This window comes from Caenorhabditis elegans, chromosome IV (genome assembly GCF_000002985.6).
Source record: "Caenorhabditis elegans chromosome IV".
Classification (NCBI taxonomy): Eukaryota; Metazoa; Nematoda; class Chromadorea; order Rhabditida; family Rhabditidae; genus Caenorhabditis; species Caenorhabditis elegans.
Genome location: NC_003282.8, coordinates 10,754,944 through 10,777,877, shown reverse-complemented (window position 1 = coordinate 10,777,877; position 22,934 = coordinate 10,754,944). Strand labels below are relative to the sequence as shown.

The following is a 22,934-nucleotide window of genomic DNA, read 5'->3' as shown; positions in this document are numbered from 1 at the left end:
TCTCAGACTCTGATGTGCTCTTTCAGATCAGCTCAGTGACTCATAATCTAAATGTTTTCAAATCATAATTACGTAACAATTACGCAAGAATTGTGCAAACCCTGATAAGCCGTGTCATAACAAGCCATAGAACACATTTATTATTTCACACGAATGGCAATCAAATACTGAAGAAAAATAGGAAGAGTGGAGTAGTAGAAGGGAACTAAAAAAATCGAGTAAACACTAATCAATCACAGAAAAATTAGAACGGGGGATTGAATATCGAGTAGTAAGTTATGATAAAATCACGTTAATATAACGTATATATTTTTCTATGCTTATGCATTGTAAGCATTTGAGGTGACACGTCCACCAGTTCCAGTCCAGTTGGTGTGTACCCATGTACCTGGCTTGGCGAGAAGCTCGTAGGTGTGGGCTCCGAAATAGTCTCTTTGGGCTTGAAGCAAGTTAGCCGGAACTACCTGAAAGTATTCATATATGTTTCAATGACCATTAATAGTTTCTAGTTGGCAATGCCGGTCAAGTTCGTCAAATTGCTGACCGACTGTGATTGCACGTGTGCAATTCAAAAACACACCGCGGATCACAGAACAAATCTGATAGGGGACGAAATGAATTTCACGTGTTACATTTGATTTTTACACTGTTAAAGGAAAGTTTCAGTACAGCCAGAGGTGAAAGTCGAAGAGAGTAATGTTAAAACAGTGTAAATTTACGAACCTCACTGGTGTATCCATCATAGAAAGCGAGGGCCGATGAGAATGCTGGAACTGGAATTCCGAGACGAACAGCTGCACACACAACAACACGCCATGAATCCTGGAAAATCAGATTTACATATTTTAAAATTAATTGTTGAAGCAGTTAAATGTAGAGTGATGTAAGTTTGTATTTTATTATATTTTAAAATACTAAGACTGGCCCCAGATGCCGAAATACCACAAATTTTTTTTTATTACCGCGCTTTTGTCTCTAAAAATATCAAATCTAAAAAATTAACCGTTCGTAAAATTCTACAAGAAAAAAAAAATATATTTTTGGACTTTTATGATATTTTTCTTCATTAAAATTTGGAAAGAATACAAAAAATAAAGCCGTCGAAACTGAAAAGCCGTCGAAACTGAAAAGCCGAAGTGCGGCATGGCGGAATTACAAAAGCGCGGTGATTCTAATGGGAAAGAGTTGTAAAATCGCAAAAATCATCGATGTTTTCTTCAAACTTGATGTTTTGTCTTCGTCTTTCTGTTGTGGTATCTTGGTATTTGGGGCCAGTCAGAGTATTTTAAAGTGAAATCCCCATTGAGTGTACTTCACATTTAACATAAAAAATATAAGGGATTTTAAAGCATTTGGGCAGCAAACTAAAAATATAAATTTGTTGCAAATTTTGTTGTCTTTTTTGAAAAGGAAGTAGAATAAATCATAAATCATCGAATAGTAAATATTTCAAGAAACTTCCAATCTTCTAAACATTGATAACAACAAACCTGCGCTTCGGTGATGGCCTTGGTGAAGAAATCATCGAGAAGAAGATTGGAAAGTTGCTTGTTCTTTTGGAAAGCGTGTTCAATGTCTCCGAGGAATCTGAAAATATTAATATACTTCAATATAATTATTTTTATACAAATTTTTATTTACCTTGAACGAATAATGCATCCTCCTCTCCACATCAAAGCAATAGCTCCAAAGTTCAAATTCCAGTTGAATTGTTTAGATGCTTCGGCAAGAAGCATAAATCCTTGAGCATAACTGACGATTTTTGAGGCGTAAAGAGCCTTGCTGATTTGCTTGATGAAGACTCTTTTGTCCTGAACGACGGTATCTGGTGAGACTTGTGGACGAGGAAGTTGTTTCGAAGCACGAACACGTTCATCCTTCAGAGCAGATAGACATCTGGCGAAAACGGCTTCTCCTGAAATAAAACCAAATTATTCAGAAGAAAAAGAAAACTAGAGTGACTTTGAATTTTGAGAGAAATATGGCCTTAAAATAAAGCTGCGGAACTAAGTTTCAAGAAAAAATTAGAAAAGTCCTAGAAGTAACGGTTTTTTAAATCAAATATGCCTGAATGGCAGAAAACAGTCTCAATTTGCCGATTATAACTTTTAAAATATTTATAGAACTTTTCTAAATTATATTTTAAATTTTGCAAAATAAATGTGAATTATTTTCGAATTCCCGCGCAAATGTGGCGTAGTTTTTGGCATTTTTGCGTTCTCCGTTAATACTTACAGCTTTTTCTTAATTATATAATTTGAAACATAATTTGTCAATTTTCAGAATTTTTTTCGTAAAAATTGTTTTCTTTTAAAATTCAAAATTACAAAAACAAAGAAAAAAATGAATAAACACCAATAAGCATTGGAAGTCCGAAATAACGTTTTTTGCGAAATCGAACGAAAATTCCTTTAAAATTTACAACAATTCTATAATTGTTTTTAGTTATATTCGGTATATTATGACTGTTTTTTGTGATTTAGGAAAATACCCGCAGATGATACTCTACCTTCAAAATATCTAGAATGTTTTGAAACTTTGAAAGAATATTGATATTCATTGTATTTTCAACATACCGATAAGAGTAACAGGAAGTCCATACTCAAGAGCAGCGAAACAAGTCCATTTTCCAGTTCCCTTTTGTCCAGCAGAATCACGAATCTTTGGAACAATTGGCTCTCCTTGCTCGTCACGGTATTTCAAAATATTAGCGGTGATTTCAATAAGGAAAGATTCCAATTCTCCTTTATTCCAATCATCAAGAACTTCAGCCATTTGATCGTGATTCAGCTCGACGGCCTTGCTCAGAAGATGATATGCTTCAGCTATCAGTTGCATGTCTCCATATTCAATTCCATTATGAACCATTTTCACGAAGTGACCGGATCCAGCGTTTCCTACCCAATCACAGCATGGTTCTCCGTTTGACTTGGCAGCGATCTTTTGGAAGATGTCTTTCAGATGTGGCCAGGCTTTTGGATTACCTCCTGGCATAAGAGATGGTCCAAAACGAGCTCCTGAAATTATATAACATACTTAATTGTGTACTAATTTTGAATCGAAAATGAAATCATCCGTGCATTCTGTGCTTATCTAGAGCACAGCTAAGACTGATATCATGTTCGGAACATTTTTTGAACGGGTCTAAAACTGTTATATCGCATTGCTTTCTAATTAGAAAAAAACTATTCAAGATGTTCTAATACACCAACTTCCGTGTTGTTTTTACTATACGATTGTAGCGCTTACCAAATGCATATAAAATATTCTTCTGACTATTTTTGTATTTATTATCTTTTACATTTTATATTCTCTCTTGAGAAACCGCTATTAGTTTTATGTATCAGATATCTCGTTTCACACATATTTACCAGACTAACAATTATGAACATATCCGTTACCGCATTTCTTTCAATTTCCTTGTGTTTCTAATCAACATACGTATCAGCGAGAAGCCGACATAGGATGGGGAATTGGCTCTCTATGTCTTCTTTTTCTTTTATTGGAAATGGAGGGGTGGTTGTAGAAAATTGGCAGTTTTTTTTGGAAGAAAAGAGAAGTTTTGTTTCTTTTTTTGGCACAACACCATCTGGTAGTCCAAGTACATAACTTTGTGACTAAACTTTGGAGACTAAACAAAATTTAAAGCTTTTAATCCAAATTAGCTAAGATACGACATTTATTAGGATTAAAATCGAACTGTGGTCTTTCTTAAATGTTCGGCAAGCAGTCATGACAAAGATTAAAACATAAATGTCTACACCCGAAATGCATGACAATTTCAATTCCATCTTTAATCCGTTAAATGCTTCCTCTTGTCATTCTCCCCTGCCATCCACCCAAACGACTTTCGATCCATTTTTTCTTGGATGTCAAGGGTTTCAGTCCCTTGTTTCCAATTTCCCGTGCCCTTTCTCTCACTGATTTTTTTCTTCATTTTTTCGCCCATTTCTCCAGATGTCTTTCTCTCGGGATTCACAACGACAACGACGATAAAACATCTAACGCTTTGGTCGATAAAGGCTGTAAGCACGGAGAGTGCTATTAAGCAAGAAGAGATTCATCTCTTGTCAGCTCTCACTAGTGAATACCTACAAATACCTACTAATTAGCTTCTCAATTCATACAAGATGATGCGAAGGTTATTTCTCCGAAGTTATACTTTTGGTGAGTGATGTAAATAAATATATAAGTAATTTCTTCAAATTTATATTCCTTTTGGAAATTTATTCATAAATTCATCTCTCCTCAAAATATATGTCACATCTCAATGCGCATTCAATTAGAGCTCTTCTCTTTTTCAATCATACACTTGCATGTATAGGTATCTCAAAACTCCTCCTCGTTGTCAGATTCTCTACTTCTCACAGACTATTTCGCGACCAAATTTCCTGATTTCATTCTACGCCCTCAGACAGGAAAGACAAAGCACTCATATTTTTTGTTAGTCTTAAATCTCGCAGCAGGTGTATTGCAAATGATTTCATATAAAAAGTGATGTTTCGAGTATTTCCATGGTCCGGATCATATTCTAGTAGTGCTGGTAAGTCTGTGTTCTGATTACATGTTCTGCTAAACCTAATATTATCAAAAATAAAATAGCAAGTGTGAAATTTTCGAGAAGTTTCAAAAATACTTTCGTATATACACAAGAATTCTTATTTTTGATTGAAGTCTGGAAGTCATATGTATTTCATATTTTCTCATAACACTATTTTCAAATAACATTCGCCAAAAGATAACATAATTACCGTTGCTGGAAAAGTAGGCAAAATTTAGCAAATTTTATCATTGAAAAAACTCGAAAAAGCAGAAGAAACAAAGAAAGATACTTGGAATTATCATATTACAACGAGTTTTCAAGTTCTTCTAATTGTATTTTATTTTTATTTCTAGTGAGGGAGAATAATTATAGCTCGAGAAGATCTAGATTCATGTGTTTAATTTTGTCGTTTCTTTTCATTTCTCTTGGTTTTCTTAAAAAATAAGGAAGCATATGGCGACCCAGACTCTTTTCTCCAGTGGCGACCCAGACTCTTTTCTAAAATTTCCACTTGGCATGTAATCGGAAACCTAGCAACACAAGTTTTCCTGTTGCTTCGCCTTCTGAATGCTTTTCCATGGGCACCCATTCAAATACTTCTTCTCTCACGCCCGTCTCACTCGTTCGTCCTGCGTCTCCAAACTTTTCTCCTGTCCCCATTCATCTCTGCACTTGCCCATTTCCCTTTGCACACCGAAATCTACATAACATTATATAGCACCACCAACACCAGAGTCGTCCGTTATACTTGTTCGTCATTTTATCATCGGACAAAAACGAGCGAATTGCACACGAAAAACGCGGGCTTTCTGACATACAAAAGTGCGCGCTCTTCCCTCCCGTTCCTATACTTGAAGCCTCTGATAGAGTCCGTCGCTATTGGATTTATGTTCTCTATTTTCAATATGCATTTCGAAGCTTAGTTGGTTGAAACGAAGCAATAAGCCAAGTTATTTAATTCATACAGTAAATGGGTAAGACTGAGAAACATTTGAGTTGAAATCTAGTATTCTACATTTATTTGGACGTATCAATTTCTTTTAGATGCCAACACTCCCTCTGCATCTGGAGGTGATCCAAAATCAGGAGATTCTTCAAGTGAGAAGCAATCACATCAAACTCCTACTCGACACCCTCCATGGCTCCGTTCTTCCTCTCAACCTGCCACGTGGCGTAACAGCGCCTCATGTAAGCCTCTAATCCTTCCCCGACTTAATCCTATTGTTCTGACACCCATTACACTTCATTTCAGTCAACGAGATCAGTGACGGCAATTGGACATACTGCATTGAAACGCAAAATACTGCGTAAGTGATTACTTTTTTTTCATCATTCATTGAACATATGATATTTAGCCCTGCTGTAAAAGGATTTGGGAATGTTCCAATTGTCAGTTACGACGTTATTGAAGCTATGGGTGATAGAAAACTGAAAGTATGTACCGTGACATGGAACATTAACGAAAAAGGTGTGAAAATATTGAGCCATCTCGCTCAGAAAATAGCAGAACGAGGACAAGAAATGGATAGTGATATATTTTTCATCTCATTGCAAGAAATACCTTCCACAGCACCGTTAGTTCCGAAAACTATTAATTTTCGATTAACTAAAATCAGTTTCAGAACTTTTCATGAAGAAGCATTACGAATTCTTGAGCCAGTTCTCAATGGTCATCGTCTGTACCTTTCACATAGAGCCTGGAGTCAAATGGTAATAGTCTTCATTCGACAGAAACATCTTCGATATGCAATCCGTGAGTTCAGATCTTATAATCTAGAATCTAATAGTTTAAAATTTCTAGAACCACAAGTATCATTTATCGCATCTGGTGCAATGGCAAAACCAGTTCGAACGAAAGGTGCAATCGCGGTATGTCTTCGTTTATATCAGCGATTTATAGTGCTTATCGGATGTCATTTATCACGTGAGTGGTCCCTTACATTGTTAGACTAATGATGAGAACACAAAAATGTTATATTCTTACAGATGCAACACCACAACAACGTATCCAAGACTACGCTAAAGTGGTCCGCACTCTTCGTTTTCCTCAGCTTGCCAGATTTCATGCACATGCAAAAGACGAAATTTTTGGTTCTGACGTAAGCGCCTCTGAAGGGCGACACTTCCTCCATAAATCATTTTCAGGTGGTGCTTTGGATTGGAGATTTGAATTTCCGGGTTACTGTAGAGAGCAATGTAGACTGGAGAGATCCGGAAAAGATTACAGAGAAAACATTTAGAGATGTTTTTGAAACAGAAGAGCTTGCCAGTCATAGGAAAAAGCAATTAGCATTCACAGATTTCAAGGAAGCTCCAATTAAATTCCCTCCAACACATAAATTCGAGCCAGACACAGACAATTATGTGCCAAAAAGGATTCCGTCTTTTACTGTGAGTAATTTCTGATTACAAACATTGCTAAGACTTCAATATTTTAGGACCGCGTTCTCTTTTGGGTAAGAAACTCGGAATGGCTCCAAAACATTCAGTACGATTGTATGAGAGGAACAACACCGTCGGATCATAAGGCAGTTTTTGCCACTTTTTGGTTAGCTTTTTTTAAACCTAGCAATAGAGTATGGTTAATTGGAAAATGATTAAAAACCATTAATATTGTATTTAAATTACCAAAAATAATATTAAATATATTCAAAAAATTTTGTAAAATTTTTGTATTTCGAGTCAAAAAGCGGTGCGAACTCAGTTTTCACCAATTTTTTTGGAAGTAGTGTACCAAAAAATTTATTTTGGTTTTATGTTATAATTATGTTTTAAATATTCATGTTAATTTAGCGAAGAGTTTTATTTTGATATTTGGTCATTTTAGCATCATAGGAATGGTTTTTAATCATTTTTCCAATTAACCTTACTTTTAATTGTTCACTATTTACTGGTTAATCATTTTTCTAGGCTAACTGTGATCAATAAGCCGGTTCCTGAACATTACAAGCAACAAAAGTCGCTGGAAAGAGAAATATCAATGAAAACCAACTCGGTGGATGCAAGTGGACCAGTGAACTAATATTAATCTAAAAAAGCATATTTCCAAACATTTGGTTTAATCTGGTCATTAAATCCCTGTTATTGTATTTTTAAATAAATTACCGTATACCTCAACTCTTTGCAAACAATTCAAAATACAAATTCATACCTTCTTCTCCTCCGGAAACTCCACAGCCGACGAACATGATCCCCTTTGCGGCGAGTTGCTCGGAGCGTCTCTGAAAATAATTGTTGTTTGTCAGTTCACAATCGATTCACTATATTACATATTTATTTTATTTTTAGAGAGAAAAGTCTAATGAATAAAATAAATAAATATTTAGAAAAAAACAAAAACTTACGTTTGAATCAGTGTATTCAGAATTTCCTCCATCAATGATAATATCACCTTCCTCAAGATGCGGAACAATTGCATCGATCATCATATCGACAGGAGTTCCGGCTTTAATGAGCATCATGACACGACGTGGTCTTTTCAATTTCTTGCACATTTCCTCAATTGAATGAGCTCCAATAATCTTAGTTCCTTTAGCTTCATTGGCAAGAAAATCGTCGACCAATTTGACAGTTCTGTTGAAGGCGCAAACAGTGAATCCGTGATCATTCATGTTCAGAATAAGATTTTGACCCATAACGGCCAATCCGATGACGGCAATATCAGCTTCGGCCATTTTAATTTCTGGAAAAAGCCATTGAAAATTAAAAAAAAGGATTTTAAGAGTGACGGAGAGAAGAAAAATATAGATTGCGGTTACAAAATTGATTTTTAAAAGTCTCTTATGGCGTAAATGACCAATTTATTTCAGAAAACAATTCTCATGTGTGAAATTTTGATCAAAATGGTTCAATTTCGGGAAACATCAATGAAACAATGATGATAATGTTTCGAAAAAAGTGATGCCAGAAAGGATTTTTTCATTACTCAGAATTTATAAATTTGATGTGAACGTTTTTGGATAATTCGGGGAAAGTTGTAAAAACGTGAGAGACGACTTTGATTAGTTTTTTGTGAGGAGGCGCCTCCCGCTCTTTACTTCATTTTTGGACAAACAATCAATGTCATCATCATTATTTTGTGGCCTACTCCACTCAACTTCCATCGCTTATTTATATATTGACTAGTGGAGGCGATTTGTTTTGTTTATAGGCCGTGTAATTATTATTATAACAATAATTGGGTACAGTTAGAAAAACTGAACTGGTTGACGGAAAGTGCACAGAAAAAAGAAAAACGAGGAAACCAGATAAGCAAAGAGACGGAGACAGATTTCTGCAGTGAATAAGAGATTGGGGGAAATTTGTGACTATCTTGTAGACCACACTCGGAGTTCTGTGAGATGTTATCTTTCTAGAAAATTGACCTCAATAGGTTTTCGAAAAGAAAAATTTCAAAATATTTCAAGGATAAGGATTCAAGTATTTCCTGAATTCAAAAATTGAACGCAATGATAGGAGAAAATAAGTTTCTGTTCTTTTAGAACGAGTGCCGACGAATGCCGACGAATGAACAAAAAACAAAGTGGTGTTTGGCATTGAATTACTTTTTTTTCTCCCCTGCACTCTTGTTACTTTTAGGCTACGACGCAAACAAAAAATGCCGGAGGTTTTGTCACCTTTTTTCAAAATTTTACAAGAAACGATGACAATTCGATCTTCTCGAGGTGTTTTGTTTTCGCTCAGGATTGAAAGCGTCGAATATGATGAGAAAATTGGAGGTTCAGAGAACAAATTGCATTGTAAAACGGGAATCAGAGTACATTTAATTTATGTAAACATGCGCAAGCAGGAATAAGATCCAAAGAAACACGGGAAAACTTAAAATTGAAATTGACACACTAATCTTTTAAGGTAAAAACTTTTTCTTGAGAGGTCCGCAAACTCGCTCTATTGGGCTACGGCGGTAATTCGAACTGAATTCTCTACATTAATTTTTAGTTTCTTTTTTTTTAATTTAATAAGAGCGTTCATCGTTCACTCAACGATTTTTTTTCTCCTTACGTCCTCATTCTCCTATATTCTCACAAAACACATCTCTGCCGTCGTTTCGCTGCCTACACTGCCTTTGTCTCGTTGTCTGCGTCGCTGCTGACCCTGCGTTGAGCGAGTTTCTTACCATATTGATTGTCAACTTTATTTTTTTATGCAATTAATTTACCTAAATAATAAAACTAAATGGAGAACATCAGCAATGAAGAGGTCAGTTTTAGAGTTTCCTAGGTATTTATAAAAAATCCAAATTTCAGAAACAAGCTTATCAGAAGAAAATGCTCAACGTGTTGATGATTGATTTTCTGAGAAGTACAAACATTGAATTTTCTATCGTAAATCATCCAAAATTTCGAGCAATGTTCGAGCTCATCAGACCGGATATTGTTTTGCCTACAACATCAGACTTAATTGTAAGTAATTTCAAAAATGAGCTTTTCAAATACTTACTATTTTAAAGTTATACTATAAAAATAGAGAAATATCCACACATATTCATCTAAAAGTTTTATAGAAAGTGAATGTCGACAAATACGATACATTCAAACGATGGGAGCTTATGAACCCCGATGAATACGAAAATTTAGAAAAACAACGTCACGAAATGGTTCGTCAATGGATGCAAACTGATATTCTTGAATGTCGAGAATCAAACAACGAATACATGCCGAATAGCCTTTCAAATTGTTTCCAATTGAGTCAAACTTCGGTAGGCAGGGAAAGACGATCTGATGAACAGTCGGTTTTCCCAAACGAAATGGAAGAGGAGTCATCTATGGATAATGAATTTGACGCGAACAGTGAAAATTCGAATGATATGGCACAATCGAGTCCAAATGTGAACTCACAAGATATCAAATTAGAACCAATATCAGATTACGATGATGCCCCCATTGAAACAAAACCTTCATTAGAGGATCTTCAAATGCAGGAGAATTCAAATGCAGGAAATTCAACCAGCGAGAGTCAAATTATGAATAACCCTGTAACTTCTGACAGTTTTGGAACGGGACCTTCTACTTCATTGACTAATTGCAAATCGGAATTCGAATTGTTACTGAAAAAGTATAAAATAACAAGAGTGGAAGAGGAAAAGTCACTAATTGGCTCGATAGACAACGGAAAATCATCACAAAAACGTTCGAAATCGTCCATCCAACTCACAACATTTGAACATATTCCTGGATATGTCAAATGGCCGTGTCTGGTGTGTAATCAACAAATGGAAATGACCAAGGTCCGTTCAGTCAATAATACAGATGCCTACATCATGATCTACGTTTGTGTTATGAATGATAAGTACGATATGGACAAAGCAAAAGAGTTGGCTCGAATGCAAAGATTTAAATGCTGTGTATCTCATTTAGATGAATTGGTGAGTCATTGATTTGAAAATGTGCACTAAAACTTATATTTCAGTATGAAAGCGCTCTTCATTTTTTGGGAGTCGTGGATCCAGATATTGATATTCACACGGATAACGAGAAAATTGTGCAAGCTTATCATGCAGTAAAAGGCATCAAGGATTCAAGATTTGTGCAGAAACTAGTATTCGAGGGTAGCAGGAAGCATATTGTGCCCTTCTGCAATACATTGAAGAACTTTTTCCAAAAGTATGCGCGGAAAAATTATGTGAGTAGCAAGGCCGCAAGGATTGTAAGCATTAGCGGCGCAAACTTTCTCTATTCTGGCATAATTCATGAAATTCGTTCAGATCCGACAAGCAACACGCAAAATTTTGCCGACAGAAATCTACGGTTTTGGTGAAATTCCCATTGAAACAAAATAGGACTTCAATCGATAGCTAATTTTTGAATATGTATTTGAAAATGCATGATTTCTCGGTAATAAAGATTTAACAGAATATTTTAAAAGTAAGAAAAGCACAATGAAGAATGAACAGGTTATAAAACAGTAGCACTAGAACTTTCAAAAACAGGTTACCCGATTTCAATAATTCAAAAAATATAAATAGGAATAAATACATAAAAACAAAAATACTTTTCAAGATCTTGGCAAGAAACAAAAAGAACAGATTATCCACGAGAAGTACACGAGAAACGGCCACGAGCGTTGTGAGACCCGGGTGCACTTTCAAGCCATGCGCCTTTAACACAGTACCCATAAGTTTTTTCAAACATTTGTTCTTTTAAGATTGAAAATTGTTTTATATTTACTAGTTATACTTAATATTTACAGTTATTTATAAATGAATATACTATTTTTTAACAAAAATTATTTTTAAAAAAAGTAAGTCACTGCGATTTTCTTTTCAAAAAAGCGTTTTAGAACAAAGAAAATTTTCATGAGTTTAAAAATTATTTATAATCCACAAACGAGTTCTAATATTACACGACGAGTTAAATGTATCCGAACATGCCATCAATGAGAAAAAAGTGATACGAGACGAAAGTCGTGCCACTTTTTCTTATCAATGGACAAAGTTGCAGACATCGCTAAAATAAAACAAAACATTGTCAGAGTGGGGCACGAATCGAGGAAGAAGTTCGATGAAGTGGACATGATGAAGCACACAAAACGTTCATTTTATCATTTTTGCATCACCTTTGGCTGATTTTTGAGCTGTCGAGAGGCAACGGAAAATACTGTTCCAATGGTTCTGAAATTTTAGAGTTACATTTTGAAAAAACTGGATTTAAAATAACCACTGCAAATGATCTATTACAAAACATGTCCTTCTTATGGCAGCTACATTTTTCTTTTTGCTGAAATCGAAGAAATTCCATTAAAACCAAAAGTTCTTGTTCAGACCTTCACTTCATTGTGGCATTTTTCAATTGTGGACAATGTTGGCTCAAGCTGAAATATCGTCACTTGTTCATTTATTTCTCTTTGAAAAAAAAATAGATTAAAAATTCCTTACATATTCCGCCAAGACAGCCATTCTGATAGTAAAGATTGAGAAGAGAAACAAAAATAAATTACAGATTTTCATTGCAAACGAGAATATTAAAACAAAATAAAAACACAAAAATCAGTATTATGAACGATTTCAATAGAATTGTTTAATCCGGTTGATTGAGGTTTTTATAATTCCTCTCTATTTGGAATGGTTACTATTGATTCACGGGAATTTACAATACATGCATTGAGTGTTGGCATTATTTTCTGCAATTTAGGAGTTATCAAAAAATGATATATGCAGAATAAAGTCCAATAGATTATACATTGAGAACTTTAATCAAAAGAGATGTACAAGTGAACCTTTGAAACTTTTTTTTTGAAATTCTTCAAGGAACAATTTTTATATTTGCCTCATATTAGACTAGTCAAAAAAAATATACTGAAAGGGGTTTTCAATTTTATATAATTAACTCTATTTTGATTTTCGAAGTCGGCATTGTGTTTTCAATAAGCTCCGCCCATTTCTTGGTTTTCGTTTCAACTTTAAGTTAATTATCCGTAGATTTTATGAACTCCAAAAAAAGATTTACGAGTCATACCTTGGTAAATTTTTCGATGCACTCATCCCTTTCCTCTCCAAATTTCTCTTCGCATGTCCTCTTGAATTCCGGTTTCTAGAATTTTTCTTGAATATAATTTAATAACTCCTACCATCACTTACATCAATCACATCGATACATTCTCTTAGCCTTCGAATTGACTCATAAGCTGTCAGTCCACTCTGAAAATTGTCTTTCTTGACATTCTGTCCCATTTGAAAGTGCAAGGAGATCACCTGAGCTGACGCTTTTCGACACGAGCAGAATAAAATAAGTAGAATTAGAAATCGAATCATCATTTACGTGAATTTTTTGTGTTTAATTTTTGTGTGTTGACTGACAGTACGATAATCTCCAGGTATGTGTCAGTTCGAAGAGCGAAATGGATTAGCGTGTGGCAGAGAGAGTAACGTTTTTATGATTTTCCAATTAAACAATGTTAGTATAGATTTAGTTAGTGTAGATTTTTTTATTCTTAAAACTGGAAACTCTTGACCCGAAAATTGAAAAGGAAAACATTAAAGCCTGATAAGATTATTCAGATTTAGATTTTGGTTCAATTGATCGAACTGATCGAATTGAAATCTGACATTTTATGAAGCTCAATGTTTTCCAAATGATTATTAAAGAAGACGTCAAAGATAGAACAACGATTAAAATAACATCAACGCTATAGTACCAAAATGGAGTTAGTTCTGCTCCCGGGAGATTCATTATCTGAAAAAAAGTTTTTCAGATCATAATAAATCCTAAACCAACTCACTTTATGAAGCCCTGGATTTTTTGCTGCATATTCAACCCAATCAACAAATAGCCTCTCTGATTGTTCGGGTTTCTCATTCATCATTTTTGAAATCATTTTTGCATTTTCTCCATATTTCGGATTATACAACAACTTTTGTAGTGCATTGACTAAGTTTTCAACTGTTAATTGATGTCTCTCTACGATTACACCAATGTCGCGTGAGACTGCTGAAAATTTGAAGACTTTGAAATAGTATTGATAGATTTATGAAATACCGTTCAAAGCATTATGCTGTTGATCGATGAAAAGAGGAACTGCAAGAACTGGAATTCCGGCTGCTGATGTTTCAAGAAAAGAGTTCAATCCCATATGACTAATGAATGCCTTCACTCGATTATCTCCTGAATATTTTAAATTCCTGAATTTTTCAGGCAAGCTTCAAATTTCACTTTTTCATTTTATTTAGAAAAAAATTAAAGAAATTCCATTACTGTACAGCAAAAAAAAAAAAAACTTAAAAGAACATTCTTTAATAGCAACTAGTTTTGAGGTTTCGCAAATTGACTGAATATCTTTCTATCCCATATTTATTCAGACGTTTTTCTTTTGAATTGAGGGGAGTTTGTCACTCGTGTGATTTTAGAGTATTGTGTTCTACTCAATCAGACTAATAGTAATTTAGAAGATAAGAACTAAAAAATTGCGATACGTGTGCAAACATGTTCTAGAAATACACACCAAAAATCCTAGAAAAAAGCGGAGCCTTTTATTAATTTTCCTAGCATCGACTCATTTCTTCTTTATTTTATTTTGGTTTTCTTGAAATTTTTCATAGAGGGATTATAAGTTTGTTATTAAAGCTTTTTCAATTTACGGCAGAATATAAGAAAATCTGACAATAAGCTCCATTTCTATCTTGGCTTTTAAGAGTTTTTCAATTCTAACTTTTTGGAATTATTGAATTTTTGAATTAATATGACTGGATTAAACATAATGAAACAAAAATTCCACGAGTGATAGTGATACGAGTGATACCCACCTAATAGATCAGTTTGTGGTAACCACTCCACTCTATGAATATTCGAGGAATCAGCAAATAATTCAGCATCGTCAGTCAAATTGTCATATTTCCACAAAAATGAAAAATCTGGGAAATGTTTGAAAGCGGTCACAAAGTTTTTGCGAATTTCGATCGGAACTTTAGATGTGGCTACTTGAGTTCCAAATGAAAAAAGGACTACTCCTTTGTTAGATGTAGCGAGGATATCATTAAATTCCTGAAAAAAAAAACGCGAAAATTTTTTGCAAAAATATTGATTACTTTATTCAGTGGTTGAGCTTTTTTCTTCCCCATTCCACCGATATACTTGATTTTGTGAGAAACTGGACGTGGTTTTTCAATAATTTCATTGCTATTCACTAGTATAATATCCACATTTCTCTCTATTTCCTCCGCACTTGGGAATGTCGGACCAAAAGTTTCCAAAAGTAAATTATTCTGAAAACCAAAATTTTTCAAACAAATCCGAAGCTAGTTTCAAAACCTTACATATTTTTCCATTAATCTTGGAGCTACAAAATAAATATTGTAAGTATGCCGGATAAGATGGAAAAGACGATTGAAAAATGAATCGTCTCCTTTTGGATATAAAACTGCTGAAAATTGGAAAACTAATGAAACGGTGAAAACTATTCAAACGAACTTCCATAAACACTTGCTGGTGACGGAAGGCCCGCGCTAACAATTTGCGGTTGGAAAAGAGGAGTTGGAACCATGCCTAAAGCTGGTTTATTGAACCACCGAAAAAAAATTTTAAAGTAGTCAACTTACTAGCTTTTGATGGAACCCCTCCAGCATGCATGAGAATATTAGCACATGGATCATAATCACTGCTGAGACCAATGTCATAATTCCCCTGTTTTATATAATTCAAAAGATTTGGATCCTTGACCACAGCTGGAAATTGAACTTGGAAAATGATGTATTAAAATTGCAATAAAACTCACTTTCACACAGATTAAATGTCATATCATCAAATGTCAAGAACTCAGCCATCGGAATTGGCTTTTCCACAAAAATATCAGAAAGATGACCAGCATTCTTGCGGTAAAAATTGGGATCCTCGTATCCGAATGTATAGTTTTTACCAACTCCGTTTGGAAATTTAAGCTTTACCATTTCGTTTAGCTGCGCAATTACTAGATCCTAAAAAATATTTATTGAATTTTTTGTCAGATTTACATAAAAAAGATTTATGACTATTTCTCACCACAGTATGCCCTCTATCCAACAACACTTTGATGGCTGTATTATGAAAAGGAATATGTGATTGTGCGATGACAGACACATAGAACAATATATTCAAACAATTGGCAAACCCAGGAAGTATCAAAAATCCAAGAAGTGTTTTCATGACTTGTAAAACAATGGAAATCACTCTGAAAACAGAATAAGTCACACGGAGCCGAGAAATCAGTCAATCAGACAGTTAGTTGTGATCGCCTCCAAACAGTTATCAGTTTGGGAGGGAGAAGAGCATAAAATGTAGGCGGGCGTTGTGTTTACTTATATAATATCGATGTCTATATACACACGTGACTACTGTCATGTTGAGTTCGAAGTTATCTCCCTACTTGACAATTCTGACGGTTACATAAATACTAATTCTAAAAATTAATAAACCCAGTTTCAGAAGTTCATTCATTATGTGACATTGCTTTGCCTCAATTTTATTTATCATATCATGATATTTTATCGAAGATTTGTATGTTGTAGTTAAAGGAATAGATAAGATTGTTTGATGGCTGTGACAGTAAAGTGTTTTCAAGAGTTCAGAACTATTACCACAATTTTGAATACATGAAGCAGTAAAGCTATATCTTTGAAATTAAAAATAAATAAAAAGGTAGACACTGAATCCCGTATCACTTTAACGGGATTCATTTAATAGGTTAACATGGATTGCTATCATAACAAGAAAGAAACGCACTCCCTCGTTTCCATTACTTTTTACACATTTTTGTGGAAGATAATAATTCCACGATGACAATGTTATCAGAATCTCAAACTACAATTTCATCCAATTTTAAACTTCCATTTCCGCTATCGGTTCTAATTTTCCTCCCATTAACCGACCAAAGACTTATTTAATTATCAATTTTCTAGACCATGTTATCTCATCAATTATACTTACTTGTAGGTTAAACTTAAAGCATTTCACAAAAAAATGTTTCAAAAGATTGCACCAAAGAAAAACTCGAATCAAAACTATTGTTAAAGCAAATATGCTAATTCAAACATCAAAGATAAAATTGAACAAGACACTTGACGAAAAACATTTGCCCTCTACAAAACTTCATTACAATAAAATACAAAAACGGGACAATTGAATAAAATTATTTACAGAAATAAATTAGTGGCTGGCAGAAGAATGATGAGATGCCTGGGTATCCGAAACACTTTCCGAGCTGCTTGAGATTGCAGTCATTAGATCCTAAAATGTTAATGACAAGTTATATGTATTAACATTTCCATGTATCTTACATTAAAAGCAACTCCGCATTTGAGGGCAGAACTGTGAAGAGCGTCAAGTAGGTTTGTAGCAGATGTGTTTGTAGCAGATGCAGATTCTGGAAGGTGAGCAATTTGGTATGAGTAAAAAACGTGGCGGAACAATCAAAAGATTAAGTTGTGATTATTAGAATGAGGACATGTTTATTGCTCTAATATTAAAGTGGTTAAACATAGCTTCAATTTTTTATTTGATGGATCAATTAACCGGCGAAACAAGTTCTCAAAGAAAAGCAATAAGAGCGCAATTGTTTTTTGTTGTTGTGAAACTCACCAACTCCCTTGGCGGTGTGAAGCGCATCATCTACCATCTCATTGAGCGAAACACTGGAGAAGTTGAAAGTGTCAGCCGAATCAGATTGTGTACAACTTCTGACAACTTCTGTCTCGTTATCAATAGGAGTTCTTGGTAGTCCAGCTACAATTGGCTCGCCAATCGATAAGGCAGTCTTCAAATCCAAATCATCTTGGACAATTTCTTTGACGGTGTTTTCAAAAATTTTGTTCGGCACTGAACGCGAGGAAACTGCAAAGAGAAACAATAATTAAAATAATTCAATGGAAAGCTTACGAGAAGGCAAAATTGAGTGATCATCAGACGAAGAAAGTTCATAGGAAGAGTGGTGATCCTGAAGCGATTGAATACTGGTGTGACCATCAGAGTTGTTAGAAAATTGAGAGAAAATGGAAGCAGTGTCCCAAGGTCTGAAAATAAATTGACACATTTTCCCGAAACTGCTTCATGTTACAGTACCCAAACTCATAGATTCCTTTAGGTCCTTCAACTGCACGACGAATGCTAGCACTACGCAACTCTCCTTCCAAGTCAGCAAGATTCGAGTCGTCAGTACTAAGATTAGCCAATTCGAATGAAGAACTTTCAATAACTTCTGAGACATACGAGTTTTGAGAAGCAGTATGCATCTCACTTGGAATGCTTTTCCAAATACTACTTCCCAAATTGCTGTTGGTTCCATGTGTCTCCTTATCCCAGTTACTGATGGTAGCCAACAAATGACGCATGATTAGCTCACACTTGTATTTGTTTTCGAATTTCGAATCTTCTTCGATGTTTCGAATGACATGATCAATATCGGCACGTTCATTTTGATTGAGTGGAAGAGTAGGAACCATGTTGACAATACCTCGAAAAAATTCTTTCACTCGATTATCTTTATTTTCAGACACAGTCAAAAAATATGCTTCCATCTTGCGGATAATGCTCAGGTTTTTACGAATTTTTTGAACACTTTTCTCGTTGTCCAAAATCATTTCCAGAGTATTGTTGTTCGTGATGTAAACACTTTCGGTGTTGCGGACAAACTTTTCAATTCTGTATTTCGTACGAAAAGTCTTCAAAATCTGAAATTGAGTTAGTCAACTACAATGATCACAATGTAAACCTCACCACAGTTCCATAGTCCAAAAACTTTTCCCCCTGGGCAGGAAGTTCTTCATCAGTACAATCGCCACTTTTTTCGTTCAAACACTCAATAAGTTCTTCAAATTTCTGCCAAAGAATTTCTCCTTTCTTCACTGCCTGGTCATAGTCGGTTGATTCTTTCCAGAAGGAATCCGAAAATTGCTCAGAAGCTCGGTCAAGAGTCTGAAAGTTTGTTTTCTCATTTCACACTTTTCATGTTTTAATTTGACAGTTGATAACTACATTTAAATTTTATAATTACAAATGTGGCAAGATCACGGAAATGTATACAAGGCTTGTTGTTTTTCACAAACAAGAAGCCTAGAAGTTTCATCTTCTGATAATTTTCTCACCGAATCCAATTCATCCAGCCCTAGCATCTGTAGATTGATGCATTTTCTGAAGTCACGAGTTCCCACACTGAGAGCTGATGCAGCTGACGATTCAGTGGATGTAGTGACTTGGCTAACAGTGTTCAAAGAGACAGAAGACTCGCTCAATGGTGGATAATCAAATGATCGCACTGAATAAACCGAAGGAACAACAGTACCATCAGAGTAGGTGGAGAACGAAGACGGTGGGGCAGTTGTATTATCCGATTTAACAGAAGAGTCTACTCTTTTCCAATGTGAGCCAAGAGTGCTTGTTCCAGATGCCAAGGATTCCGATGGGCGAGTACTTTTGCTTAAAAGAAATAATTATGATCAGTATTAAATTCCATGAAAGATTTTCCAAATTGTAGTCGTTTACTCATACAGTTTTCTTCACCGCACTCACCTTTCGGACGCTGAAATTGGCTCCAGATACTCCGAAGGAATAATGGTAGAACTGAAAATGAGGGCTACATTACTTGTCTAAAAACCAGAGCTCACTGTGGAAGATGTTGATGAAGTTTTTCAAAATTGATCCGAGGTCCGTAATTGAAATTATTTGTCATCATCGTACGAAGAGTTTCAACAGAAGACGATTTTGATCCTGAATCGCTGAGAAGACGCGTGAAATAAATTGAGAACTGATATCAGAAAGGTGTATGACAACGTGCAACGTGAAATATATTTGTAATCTGACGTATGTCACGCAAACAAAATTTAGAGAATTTGCCTTTTGAAGTTCACGAAAAATTCAATAACGAATTTATTGATTTGATCTCCAGGTGCTATGATTACGAATTCCGTTGTTTTTAAATTAATAATTAATATTGGATATTAAACGGAAAATTACAACAAAAAATGTCGGCCAATTTGAGTAACTCTCAGTTCTATGTATATATAAGATCTTTAAAGATCTTTGTAGTTTCCAATGTTCCCAGCGCTTAGTGTTCAATTCATTCAATAGAATTTTTAAAACTTTAAACGTGAACTCTTATTTTCTTTCTATGTAAGTGAAACGACACGTCATAACAATATATTTGTAACGAAATCTTGCCATTTCACAGTTTAAACCACTCGATTGTGGTCGTCGATTCATCAAATGAGTTTCGAAGAGAAAACTTTCAAATGGTTGATGAATCAGAAGTTCTATCATGGATATTTGCCAAGAGAAGATTTGCCATATGTGCTCAAAAAGAAAGGAGATTTTATTTTCAGAGTTACAGAGGTATTTGACTAATACCTCTATCAGTTGGAGCTATTGGTAGCATATTTCAGAGAACAGTTGGTAAAGAACAAAAGAAGGATATTGTTTTGAGCATAGCTTGGCCTACAGAATCAGTTGCTATGATTGATACTAAAGACGTAAGGAATCTGAAATGTATTAGAATGACAAATTAGTTGTTATCTTTCAGATTAAAAACTACTTGATTGAAAGAAGTGCCAATTCTGTTTGGCTTGATTTGAAAATTTCATTTCATTCGATTGATGCTCTTTATAATCATTATCGAAAAAATGAACTTGTCCATCCAAATCTTCGAATCAAACTTGGCCGACCAATTTGTTTGTTTTTTTGGGAATTCAAACATTCACAAATAAATCTTATCAAGAAAGTTGGGAAAGGTGCATACGGAGAAGTGTTCAAGGGAACGGTCACACGAGGAAATAAGACATTTAACGGAGCAATTAAAGCGGTATGTTTCGGTCTTTTTTTAATTTGGAAAAATACTCATCATAATAGAAGTTAATGATTACCTATGTTATATTTCAGATGCGGAAAGATTTGGATGCAGGAAATGAGAAAATGAAGGAAGTAATGGCTGAAGCTCGTCTGATGAGAAGTCTCAATCATCCTAACATTGTTCGTTGTCGTGGAATTGCAGTTCTTGAGCAACCTGTGTACATTGTCATTGAATTTATCAATGGTGGAGGACTAGACTCATATCTCAAAAAGAATAGTCAAACTCTTACTATGGATCAAAAGAACAGGATGGCAATTTCAGCTGCATGGGGAATCGAGTTTATGCATTCTCATGACATTATCCATCGGGACATTGCTGCCAGAAATTGTCTTTATGACAACAAAAATCTGGTGAAACTTTCCGATTTTGGACTTTCGAGGAAAGGATCAGTGTATAGGATGAAGAAGGCAATGAAGATGCCTACGAAATGGCTGGCTCCAGAGTCACTTACAACATTCACGTTCTCCGGAGCATCTGATGTCTACACTTTTGGGGTTTTGCTCTACGAGATATACACGTGTCAAGAACCATATCTAGCAGTGAAAGCGGGAGAAGCAAAACGGTATATTCTCTCTGGAGCATTCCCCAACTTCACTAAACAGGCTCCACCGGAATTGAACGAAATAGTCAAAAAGAGTATATATCAATTGGATCCAGCCAAGAGAGACACAATGAAAGTGGTAATATAAAATATTACAATTAATCAATAAAACATTTTATTTCAGATAGTCAAAAAGTTGGAGACTTGGTTGGATGTTGAACTTGTTCTTGATGAGAACGAAAAACCTGATATTGATCCAGAATCGAATCGTTTCAATGGAAATATGCCAATCCGAGTAGATTCATCGACAAAGAAGATGCGCAATGACACAGTGTGTATCCCACCACCAGAAACAGCTACAGTTGCGCTTCCAAACTCATTGCCTCCAATCACAGTGTCAGCTCGCAGCAAGAACTCGAGAAAATCCACTCTAAAGAGGAAGAAGAAGAAGACTTCGGTTAGCAGTTTTAAGAAGCTTATGAATTTCAATAAAATATCCATTTTCAGAAGGACTCCTCGATGACAACAACTACAACGAATACAAATGAGAGCGAGCCGCCTGCTGATGGTCAAGTAATTTCATCGGAAACCATGTCCGTTGCAAACAAAATGGTATCCGATGCAAAGGGAGGAAGTCCAGAAATGTTGACTCCGTCACTTGAAGAGTTGAAGCCTTCTTCACAAGAAAATGAAACATTTTTGAATGAGAAAAATAGTACTGCCAAAAACTAATCCTCCAGAATAAATGTTCCTATACTTGTGTCGTTTTTTTTTGTTTCGAAATATTTTCTGCATTGTCTGAATTAGTAAAATTTGGACGCCAAAACCAGAGGTTTAAAGTATGAACAGCTAGGGTTGTAATTGGAGGCCTCGGCTTTTGAAAGCTGATTCCGGCGCCCCTTTAATAAGAAACTGAAACGCCATAATTGAAACCGAGTAAAATAAGGTCGTACAATCGATTTTCAATGTCGAAATTCCTTTCCCAATTATGAGCGTTTTGTTACAAAAATCGTAGAGACAGGACGCTCCCCATAACACATCTATTTAACGCAGAGATGTTAAAATTGTTTAAATGCTTTTTACCCCAGGAGGCCGTGCAATTAAACATTATATGCAAATTTTCTCAAAATATTAAAAATAAAACAGTAGAGTTTGCTAGGTTTTATTAGATATGAAATCAGCTGTAATTTAATAAGTTTGAAATTGAATTTGTTGTTTTGAATTGGAACACATTTGGGAGACAAAACCAAAGTTGCAGGTAGCAATGTTCTCTTTTGAAAAGATCAAATACCAAAGAATCATCTCCGGATTTTTATTTTTGTTGAAATCTTGTTTGTGAATGTTTGATGAGTATTTGGTAATAATTTCAGACATATAATTGGTGTACTTCTCTTGATATTCTAGCTCTAATATATCAACATAAGTATTTGAAATATGACGAAAGTCTCAAGTCTGCATACGTCGATTTTTTTCGTCCGAAGAATGTTTTTAGAGGATTTATAAGCAACTGTATTGGATTTAAAAAATGTTTTTGGAAAGTTTCCTTAA

At 35.0% G+C, this 22,934-nt stretch overlaps 8 protein-coding genes and 1 non-coding gene across 13 annotated transcripts; 4 read left to right on the top strand and 5 right to left on the bottom strand.

Annotated features, from left to right (window-relative positions):
* Positions 1-117: 117 nt before the first annotated feature.
* On the bottom strand, positions 118-8,225 carry T25B9.9 (6-phosphogluconate dehydrogenase, decarboxylating). Its single transcript, NM_069597.9, has 7 exons — positions 7,888-8,225; positions 7,695-7,764; positions 2,577-3,017; positions 1,642-1,915; positions 1,491-1,587; positions 724-822; positions 118-464 (listed from the first exon to the last, which is right to left on the bottom strand). The coding sequence occupies exons 1-7, from the start codon at positions 8,215-8,217 to the stop codon at positions 321-323; spliced, it is 1,455 nt and encodes a 484-aa protein (NP_501998.1). The 5' UTR covers positions 8,218-8,225; the 3' UTR covers positions 118-320.
* On the top strand, positions 3,967-7,660 carry inpp-1 (Inositol polyphosphate-related phosphatase domain-containing protein). 3 transcript variants are annotated; one of them, NM_001307145.2, is made up of 10 exons: positions 3,967-4,167; positions 5,588-5,731; positions 5,796-5,850; positions 5,899-6,117; positions 6,166-6,296; positions 6,345-6,467; positions 6,530-6,642; positions 6,689-6,934; positions 6,982-7,091; positions 7,454-7,660. In NM_001307145.2, the coding sequence occupies exons 1-10, from the start codon at positions 4,131-4,133 to the stop codon at positions 7,563-7,565; spliced, it is 1,290 nt and encodes a 429-aa protein (NP_001294074.1). In that variant the 5' UTR covers positions 3,967-4,130; the 3' UTR covers positions 7,566-7,660. The 3 variants fall into 3 exon arrangements, with proteins under 3 accessions (NP_001294074.1, NP_001255511.1, NP_001255510.1); NM_001268582.2 differs by lacking the exon at positions 3,967-4,167 and adding an exon at positions 4,432-4,543; NM_001268581.2 differs by lacking the exon at positions 3,967-4,167 and adding an exon at positions 5,131-5,517.
* A 1,456-nt stretch (positions 8,226-9,681) lies between the features above and the next one.
* Positions 9,682-11,397, top strand: T25B9.8 (Lin-15A/B-like domain-containing protein). Its single transcript, NM_069596.8, has 5 exons — positions 9,682-9,742; positions 9,790-9,945; positions 10,047-10,907; positions 10,952-11,164; positions 11,247-11,397. The coding sequence occupies exons 1-5, from the start codon at positions 9,719-9,721 to the stop codon at positions 11,319-11,321; spliced, it is 1,329 nt and encodes a 442-aa protein (NP_501997.2). The 5' UTR covers positions 9,682-9,718; the 3' UTR covers positions 11,322-11,397.
* A 437-nt stretch (positions 11,398-11,834) lies between these two features.
* Positions 11,835-12,525, bottom strand: T25B9.12 (Ovule protein). The gene is made up of 4 exons (NM_001083245.3): positions 12,417-12,525; positions 12,305-12,352; positions 12,199-12,258; positions 11,835-12,152 (listed from the first exon to the last, which is right to left on the bottom strand). The coding sequence occupies exons 1-4, from the start codon at positions 12,435-12,437 to the stop codon at positions 12,075-12,077; spliced, it is 207 nt and encodes a 68-aa protein (NP_001076714.1). The 5' UTR covers positions 12,438-12,525; the 3' UTR covers positions 11,835-12,074.
* On the bottom strand, positions 12,471-13,372 carry T25B9.11 (DUF19 domain-containing protein). 2 transcript variants are annotated; one of them, NM_001392395.1, is made up of 4 exons: positions 13,233-13,372; positions 13,119-13,178; positions 12,997-13,071; positions 12,471-12,661 (listed from the first exon to the last, which is right to left on the bottom strand). In NM_001392395.1, exons 1-4 carry the CDS (start codon positions 13,293-13,295, stop codon positions 12,581-12,583), a joined length of 279 nt encoding a protein of 92 aa, NP_001379462.1. In that variant the 5' UTR covers positions 13,296-13,372; the 3' UTR covers positions 12,471-12,580. The 2 variants fall into 2 exon arrangements, with proteins under 2 accessions (NP_001379462.1, NP_001255508.1); NM_001268579.2 differs by having other exon boundaries at positions 13,119-13,301.
* Positions 13,373-13,462: 90 nt separating this feature from the next.
* On the bottom strand, positions 13,463-16,180 carry ugt-54 (glucuronosyltransferase). Its single transcript, NM_069595.7, has 10 exons — positions 16,012-16,180; positions 15,749-15,947; positions 15,573-15,698; positions 15,445-15,519; positions 15,291-15,397; positions 15,063-15,239; positions 14,781-15,018; positions 14,017-14,142; positions 13,760-13,968; positions 13,463-13,713 (listed from the first exon to the last, which is right to left on the bottom strand). Exons 1-10 carry the CDS (start codon positions 16,153-16,155, stop codon positions 13,531-13,533), a joined length of 1,584 nt encoding a protein of 527 aa, NP_501996.2. The 5' UTR covers positions 16,156-16,180; the 3' UTR covers positions 13,463-13,530.
* A 902-nt stretch (positions 16,181-17,082) lies between these two features.
* Positions 17,083-19,735, bottom strand: T25B9.6 (Protein kinase domain-containing protein). 2 transcript variants are annotated; one of them, NM_069594.5, is made up of 9 exons: positions 19,608-19,729; positions 19,513-19,563; positions 19,089-19,419; positions 18,721-18,918; positions 18,067-18,674; positions 17,884-18,017; positions 17,587-17,838; positions 17,286-17,371; positions 17,083-17,235 (listed from the first exon to the last, which is right to left on the bottom strand). In NM_069594.5, the coding sequence occupies exons 1-9, from the start codon at positions 19,673-19,675 to the stop codon at positions 17,155-17,157; spliced, it is 1,809 nt and encodes a 602-aa protein (NP_501995.3). In that variant the 5' UTR covers positions 19,676-19,729; the 3' UTR covers positions 17,083-17,154. The 2 variants fall into 2 exon arrangements, with proteins under 2 accessions (NP_501995.3, NP_001293882.1); NM_001306953.4 differs by having other exon boundaries at positions 17,090-17,235; positions 18,724-18,918; positions 19,608-19,735.
* On the top strand, positions 19,644-19,706 carry T25B9.13. The gene has a single exon (NR_056569.1). It is a non-coding gene; the product is annotated as an Unclassified non-coding RNA T25B9.13 (non-coding RNA).
* Positions 19,736-20,161: 426 nt separating the features above from the next.
* T25B9.4 (Tyrosine-protein kinase) lies at positions 20,162-22,146 on the top strand. Its single transcript, NM_069593.4, has 6 exons — positions 20,162-20,331; positions 20,382-20,468; positions 20,519-20,797; positions 20,875-21,525; positions 21,571-21,843; positions 21,894-22,146. The coding sequence occupies exons 1-6, from the start codon at positions 20,206-20,208 to the stop codon at positions 22,116-22,118; spliced, it is 1,641 nt and encodes a 546-aa protein (NP_501994.1). The 5' UTR covers positions 20,162-20,205; the 3' UTR covers positions 22,119-22,146.
* Positions 22,147-22,934: the final 788 nt, after the last annotated feature.

Coding starts and splice junctions, on each gene's coding strand:
- inpp-1 (NM_001268582.2), top strand. CDS start 4,498: ATGTTTCGAGTATTTCCATGGTCCGGATCATATTCTAGTAGTGCTG. Junction 5,732..5,795: donor GTGGCGTAACAGCGCCTCAT/GTAAGCCTCTAA, acceptor ACTTCATTTCAG/TCAACGAGATCAGTGACGGC. Junction 6,297..6,344: donor ACATCTTCGATATGCAATCC/GTGAGTTCAGAT, acceptor TAAAATTTCTAG/AACCACAAGTATCATTTATC.
- T25B9.9 (NM_069597.9), bottom strand. CDS start 8,217: ATGGCCGAAGCTGATATTGCCGTCATCGGATTGGCCGTTATGGGTCAA. Junction 3,018..7,694: donor AGTTTCCGGAGGAGAAGAAG/GTATGAATTTGT, acceptor ATATAATTTCAG/GAGCTCGTTTTGGACCATCT. Junction 465..723: donor ATGATGGATACACCAGTGAG/GTTCGTAAATTT, acceptor GAATACTTTCAG/GTAGTTCCGGCTAACTTGCT.
- T25B9.8 (NM_069596.8), top strand. CDS start 9,719: ATGGAGAACATCAGCAATGAAGAG. Junction 10,908..10,951: donor TATCTCATTTAGATGAATTG/GTGAGTCATTGA, acceptor CTTATATTTCAG/TATGAAAGCGCTCTTCATTT. Junction 11,165..11,246: donor AGTATGCGCGGAAAAATTAT/GTGAGTAGCAAG, acceptor AAATTCGTTCAG/ATCCGACAAGCAACACGCAA.
- T25B9.12 (NM_001083245.3), bottom strand. CDS start 12,437: ATGGCTGTCTTGGCGGAATAT. Junction 12,353..12,416: donor TGGCTGTCTTGGCGGAATAT/GTAAGGAATTTT, acceptor ACGATATTTCAG/CTTGAGCCAACATTGTCCAC. Junction 12,153..12,198: donor GTAATAGATCATTTGCAGTG/GTTATTTTAAAT, acceptor CTAAAATTTCAG/AACCATTGGAACAGTATTTT.
- T25B9.11 (NM_001268579.2), bottom strand. CDS start 13,295: ATGATGATTCGATTTCTAATTCTACTTATTTTATTCTGCTCGTGTCGA. Junction 13,072..13,118: donor AATGTATCGATGTGATTGAT/GTAAGTGATGGT, acceptor GAAAAATTCTAG/AAACCGGAATTCAAGAGGAC. Junction 12,662..12,996: donor GCATCGAAAAATTTACCAAG/GTATGACTCGTA, acceptor CCTAAATTGCAG/AAAATAATGCCAACACTCAA.
- ugt-54 (NM_069595.7), bottom strand. CDS start 16,155: ATGAAAACACTTCTTGGATTTTTGATACTTCCTGGGTTTGCCAATTGT. Junction 15,398..15,444: donor ACCAGCAAGTGTTTATGGAA/GTTCGTTTGAAT, acceptor TCCAATTTTCAG/CAGTTTTATATCCAAAAGGA. Junction 14,143..14,780: donor ACCACAAACTGATCTATTAG/GTGGGTATCACT, acceptor TAAAATATTCAG/GAGATAATCGAGTGAAGGCA.
- T25B9.6 (NM_069594.5), bottom strand. CDS start 19,675: ATGATGACAAATAATTTCAATTACGGACCTCGGATCAATTTTGAAAAA. Junction 19,564..19,607: donor CTTCATCAACATCTTCCACA/GTGAGCTCTGGT, acceptor CCTCATTTTCAG/TTCTACCATTATTCCTTCGG. Junction 17,236..17,285: donor AATGCGGAGTTGCTTTTAAT/GTAAGATACATG, acceptor TTAACATTTTAG/GATCTAATGACTGCAATCTC.
- T25B9.4 (NM_069593.4), top strand. CDS start 20,206: ATGAGTTTCGAAGAGAAAACTTTCAAATGGTTGATGAATCAGAAGTTC. Junction 20,798..20,874: donor TTAACGGAGCAATTAAAGCG/GTATGTTTCGGT, acceptor GTTATATTTCAG/ATGCGGAAAGATTTGGATGC. Junction 21,844..21,893: donor GGAAGAAGAAGAAGACTTCG/GTTAGCAGTTTT, acceptor ATCCATTTTCAG/AAGGACTCCTCGATGACAAC.